This window comes from Balaenoptera acutorostrata, chromosome 19, assembly GCF_949987535.1.
Source record: "Balaenoptera acutorostrata chromosome 19, mBalAcu1.1, whole genome shotgun sequence".
NCBI lineage: Eukaryota > Metazoa > Chordata > Mammalia > Artiodactyla > Balaenopteridae > Balaenoptera > Balaenoptera acutorostrata.
Genome location: NC_080082.1, coordinates 54,406,828 through 54,412,476, shown reverse-complemented (window position 1 = coordinate 54,412,476; position 5,649 = coordinate 54,406,828). Strand labels below are relative to the sequence as shown.

Below are 5,649 nucleotides of genomic sequence, written 5' to 3'. Positions count from 1 at the left end.
GCGCATGCGTGCTTCCGCCCGGCCCCGCCCACCCCAGGCAGGAAAAGGGCGCCAGGGTCAGATAGATCCTTCCGGCACGCCGCACCCCCGCAATCTGAACAGCTACGAAATTGGACTATGAGGAGGGAAGGCTTGTTCACCCTGTGCACTGCTGTGACTCGAGCCCAGCATGCTTAATTTGGGGATGAATGGTTTGAATGACCACCCTCCAGGGCCTCGGAGAGCTTGGGCTCTGGTTTAGACCCCCGTCTTATTTCTTCACCACCTCAAGAATATTTACTAAGCCTTGTCGCTTGCTTCTGTCACCACACCCAGTCCCTGCTTAGCATGAGATAGGTGGTGAGATCAGAGACTCAACTTCCCACTTTGTGCTCCGAGGACCTGAAGAATCTTCAGGTGTGGAGAGACTTTGGTCCTGATTTGCCCTAGGTGACGGGTAGGGACTCACATTCAAGTGTTACCAGTGCCGAGTGGGCAGGGCTGATGGACCCAGAGCTCCAGCTAAGGGAGCTGCCCACCCCAGCCTGGAGGGCCCAGGGAAGGTTCTTTTCTGAGAGTAAAGGACACCCAAACTGAGACCGGAAAAATCAGGAATCAGGATAAGAGGGAGGTAGAGAAGGGTCTCATATAGGAGGATGGGCAAGGCAAACCCCCGGAGAGGAAGGCAGGCATCAATAGTTCTGGTTGCTTCTGTATGGCCAGGGAATAGGAAAGGAGTTCTAACTTGAAGGTCATGATCGGGCTGCAAAGATTGGAAAACCTCACAAATCTTTATGCAAAATTCCACGTACGTATGTATTTCCAAGGCATAAGTTCATGGCATTTAGATTCTAAAAGGGATTTGTGATTCCCCTAGAACAAACTAGTGATCTTAAGTTTGAAAGGGGAGTGGTAAAAGGTAATGCCAGTGAGGTCACCAGGGGCCAGGCATGTGGAGCCTGTAAGCCATATTAAGTAGCTTGAGCTCCTTTATCCTGTGGGGAGCGAGCAGGGGGGTATCAGGGTAAGGGACTGGAGGTCAGAGAGATCTGTGAGGAGGCTGATGCAGTAACCCAGATAATAAGGCCAAAGGCAGAGGAATAACTTCCCGTTTGCATTCCCAGGATAAGGGATCTGGAGGAAAGTGGCTCATTTGTCACTTGGGTTAGATGGGGACTGACTACACTTAGACATATTGCCAGGGGAGGCCAGCAGAGGGCACTGTTGCCCAACACATGGCCCTGCAGGGAAGGGGACTTCCCAGCCTAGAGGGCCTGAGGCCCTCCCTCAGTAGGGAGAGGCCACTCTAGGATTCCCTTTAGCCCAACTAGCCATCAACCTTGGCTCCACCTCATGCTCAGATGCCTCGCATCTGACCTCAAAAGTAGTCAACCTTCCTCCTCCCTGTTTTGTGGCCTGTGTTCCCTTCACAAGGCTCTGAGACAGTTCCTGTGAGGGAAGAGATGGAGCTGAACTGGCCACTCCTGTGCCCCAGCCTTGTCCCTCACAAGGGGCCAGGAGCACAGCATGCCTAAGGGGATTGAAGAAATGACTCAAGTTGCTGGGGAAGGAGGATAGGCTGTGGGGATGCAATCAGAAAGTCTTTTATCCCAGCTCATTCCTATCTTTGAAAAATTTCCCTTCTCCATGAGGCCCTCACCTCAACCCCACCCCCACCCCAAGCTCTCACAGCTGACCTTGGCGCTGTCATCATTCCATGACAGGTCCGTGTTACCTCTGGACTGAGAGCCCCATGAGGGCAGGGTCCAGGACTGCCTTGGTCATGCTGTGTCCTCCTCAGCACTGTCCAGAGTGAGTGTGGGTAAGGAACAGAGCAAGTACCTAACACTACTGGCTGGATAAAGAAGCTCCTGGAATCCCCACTAGCCTGGATCCAGGAGCACAGTCAAGAACCATCCTAAGTCCAGCACACAGGCCAGGCCTAATGTGGATGGGCAGCCACACCAAGGGATGACCCCAACAGTCCAGCCCTAGTCTCCAACCATCACCCTACCTCGCTTGCTCTCTGCCTAGGGACTTGTTCCATCCTTTTCTACTCACAAATTCCGGGAGGGATTTGGGACTGTGGGTGGACTGGAAAGGGCAGAGACCAGAGAACCACGTTAAAAATGAACTAGTGGATTTTAAACTGAGGACCCCAGGTTTAAGGGGGCATCCCCAGCACCAAAAATGGGGACAGGCACACAAATCCCACAATCAGTGTTTAATGAGTAAATAATGTCCCCTTGAAAAGGCCCCCACCCCAATTAAAGGCCAACTGCAGTAACACTTCAGGGTTGAAACCTTGCTTCCTTCCTGCTAGGAGGTGCCATGTCATTTATTGAAACAAAACAAAAACAAAACAAAACAGGGCAAACACATTTCTTAATAAGTGCAGTTTGTTAAAGTCCTGTTAAAACATATGGGTCAAGGGGAAGTAAAAATAATCAGAGGATCACTGTAGGAAAAACCTTTAGGTCTGGCACCTGGGAGACCTCTGGAGAGGAGGCAGTGGGAGAAAATCCATGTTCTGAAAGGAAGGAGCCCCCCAACTCCCTTCTTCCCTCTCACCCGATTAATCCCACCAGAAACTACCAAGACGCCCGGAATAAAAGGTTTCAAGTTCAATAGTCACACTCTCTCCAAATACAAAAGGCAGGTACAATTCAACGCAACACAGAAGCTTGTGTGCAAAGTTACGGGAAACTGAGACATTGTATAAAAAGTTAGGTTAAAGATGATTCTGTGGTTTTGTTTTGTGTGTGTTTTGTTTTGAGGGTGTGGCTCTTCCTCGGTCACCTGAACTCAGCAAAGAAATGGTTATCCTGATGAAGTATCAACAGCCGACCCACAGTAAAAAGGGACAAATTCTAAAAATTAAAAAAAAAAGCATAATTACCAAAAAAATATGTCGCTTCTTCCTCCTTCTGCATTTTGCTTTTTTAAACTTGTGTGTGTTTTTAAGTTTTTGATTTTTTTTTTTTAAATCCTGAAAAGCAGACAGTAAAACAGCTCCTGGAAGAATTTACAACCAACTGCATGAGAATCTGGGAAGCTGAGGGGCTGGAGCAGGGCTGGGACCAGAGGACAGGAAGGGGCCCTCCCCACAGCCCTGTAGCCTCACTGTATGACCAAGGGAGGGGGGGTCTTTAGTCAAAAAGGAGGAAGGGAGGAAGAGGAAGAGGAGGGGGGTGGGGGGACAAACAAAATAAATGGTCATTGTTGCCTGTTTGAATCCGGAGGAAAATGCCCGGCCCTGTGTGGGGGAAGAGCCCCTTGGAGGGGAGGCAGCCCTGGGAGGACCCGTCCCCCAGCACCACGTGACCCCGTGGGGGTGGACAAGGGGGGCCAAGGTGGGCGCTGGTGGAGGAAGCCGGCAGGGGCCTCCAGGACACACTGGCTACTGTGTGCTTGTGCCCCCCTGTGTGTTCCCGGAGTAGCTCCCGTAGTCGTAGTTCCCGTAGTACGGCGGCCACTGGCCCTGGTTCTGATAGTACTGGTTCCACTGCTGGGCATACTGGGGAGAGAGAAACCAAGAGCACCAGGTTGTCGTTCATCCAGACCCACATCTGGCTTCTCCCCTGACGCCACCCTCACCCATGGTGGAGATGGGTACGGTGATGACAGTCAACACATAGGTCTGACAGAGAAATCAAGGTACCTTGGGAGGATAAGTGAATGACCTGATGTCACATGGGTGGGCAGTTAGAGACTGAAGCCCAGGTCTCCTGGCTTGCCAACCTAATGCCCTTTCAGGTATAGCTAGATACCATGTTCAAAATACTCAAAAACAGGTATGGGGCCTAGCATCAACCAATCAGAATGGACACTGGCCATGGTGCTGAAGCAGGGTTTGAGGCCCCCTGCTAAGCACTCTGCTTGCTGCACTGGGGAGAGGAACTAGGATGGCAGTTACTTAGTAGCCAGTGTAGAAGTGTTCAACAAACGGCATGGCTATACTGTACTAGACGCACACCAGCCCAAGGCCAGAGGGCTGCCCATCTTTTTAGGGATAAGCAGGGACACGGGTCTGGGAATACACATCCCTGTGGGGCCCCTACAAGTCTCCCCATTCTCCCCGCCTCCGCTTCTGGCACTCACCTGTTGGTACTGGTTATAGCTGGGCTGAGGGTAGGTCTGTGCGGTGGGGGGCGGCGGAGGGGTGTAAGGGGCTGGGTTGTAGCCGCCGTAGCTCCCATAGTTGTAGGCAGGTGGTGGCGGAGGTGGAGGTGGTGGAGCTGTGTAGCCCTGGCTGTAACCTCCCTGGTTGTAGGGAGGTGGCTGGCTGTAACTCGGCTGGAAAGTGGAGGGGAAAAAACAGGTCTCTGTGAAATAGCCAGCTCAGCTGGGATGGAGGAAGGGCCTTTGTAAGCAGTGGGTCCACAAAGGAACTTCCCTGGTGGAGGCTGTTTCAGGGCTGAGAAGGAGGTGGGTCAGCTCTGTGACATGGCAGGACAGGGTAGGATCAAGAGCTACATTCTGGACTCTAATCCCAGCTCTGAGACCCTGGGGGAGCAAGGCACACAGCATCTCTTGAAATCCCAGGGTTTTTTTTTTTTCTGTAAAATGAGAATTACAATGGAGCCACCCCTTTGGATTGCCTTGCGTATTCACTAAGCTTACGTGCACCATCCACTGGGCACAATAAATGGTGGTATTGGTTACAGGAAGACCTGCTAAGAAAAACAGTAGTGGCAATTTCCTAAGTGCTTCCCACATCCAGGCTGGATCCTTAACTCCTCTAATCCCCCCATCAACTCTCTGAGGCAGGCTCCATTGGCTTCGTTTTACAGAGAAGGAAGGTGAGGCTCAGGGAGGTGAAATCACTAGGCCCAAGCCACACAGGTAAAGTGGCAGAGCTGTGACTTGCCCCCAGGTCCGCCTAGTTCCAGAGCCTTACCTGCAAAGCTATGATGTCATCTTCCCCTCACAACAAACCTTGGAAGTGAGTTCTACTACTAACTCTAGTCCTTTATGAGGAAAACGAGGTCCCAAGAGGTGAAGCTGTTTGTCCAAGGTCACAAAACCAGAACGCTGTGGGGCTGGGGTTTGAATTTGTGTCTGCCCAACTCCTGTTCTAGGAAATATTCTGGTTAGACCAGGACTAGAACCGTTCATCTGTGTCTCCTGGCAGCTGCCTCCAGGCCTGGAGTGTGGAAGGTGCACAGCAAATGGGGACTGCTCTGGTTAAGGCGCCTGTGCGTACCAGAGCTGAGCACTGGCTCTCTGAGAACTCAAACCGAGCATGGAGCTGCTCCGCAGTGAAGCTCTCAGGGCAGAGGTTAAGTCCTCATCAACCTCAGAGTCTGTCCCTACATCCCGAAGACAAGGGGATCAGCCCCTTCAAGCCTAGGTTGAAGGGGTAACTCCAATTGAGTGCTTTCTTGGGGATTCAGCGAGGCCAGTGACACAGCCAAGAGAACGCAGCCAAGAGAAATGTACTTGCTTGTGGGACCAACACATACAGCCCGCCCTGAGAGGGACGACAGAACAGGTAGGTCCCCGATTTACTCTGGGTCTGGAAGGCATCTGGGAATATCTAGGGTCTGTCTAAGCCAAAAGCACTGGCAGGGAAGGGAGAAAGGGCAGGGCTGGAGGTAAGAGTGAAGACCTGTGGCTGGAGCACATGTTGGTGATCTCCCTGGACCCACCTCCTCTCACCTGTTCACA

At 52.0% G+C, this 5,649-nt stretch overlaps 1 protein-coding gene across 8 annotated transcripts in view; it reads right to left on the bottom strand.

Annotated features, from left to right (window-relative positions):
• Positions 1-2,276: 2,276 nt before the first annotated feature.
• The window catches only part of HNRNPUL1 (heterogeneous nuclear ribonucleoprotein U like 1), a 35,669-nt gene continuing 32,296 nt past the window's right edge, over positions 2,277-5,649 (bottom strand). For all 8 annotated transcript variants that reach the window (XM_057534928.1, XM_057534925.1, XM_057534923.1 and 5 more), the window contains 2 exons: positions 4,081-4,275; positions 2,277-3,496 (listed from right to left, as the gene is read on the bottom strand). In XM_057534928.1, coding sequence (XP_057390911.1) covers positions 3,380-3,496; positions 4,081-4,275 — 312 coding nt within the window. In that variant the 3' untranslated portion in view covers positions 2,277-3,379. The remainder of the gene's footprint in view (positions 3,497-4,080; positions 4,276-5,649) is intronic.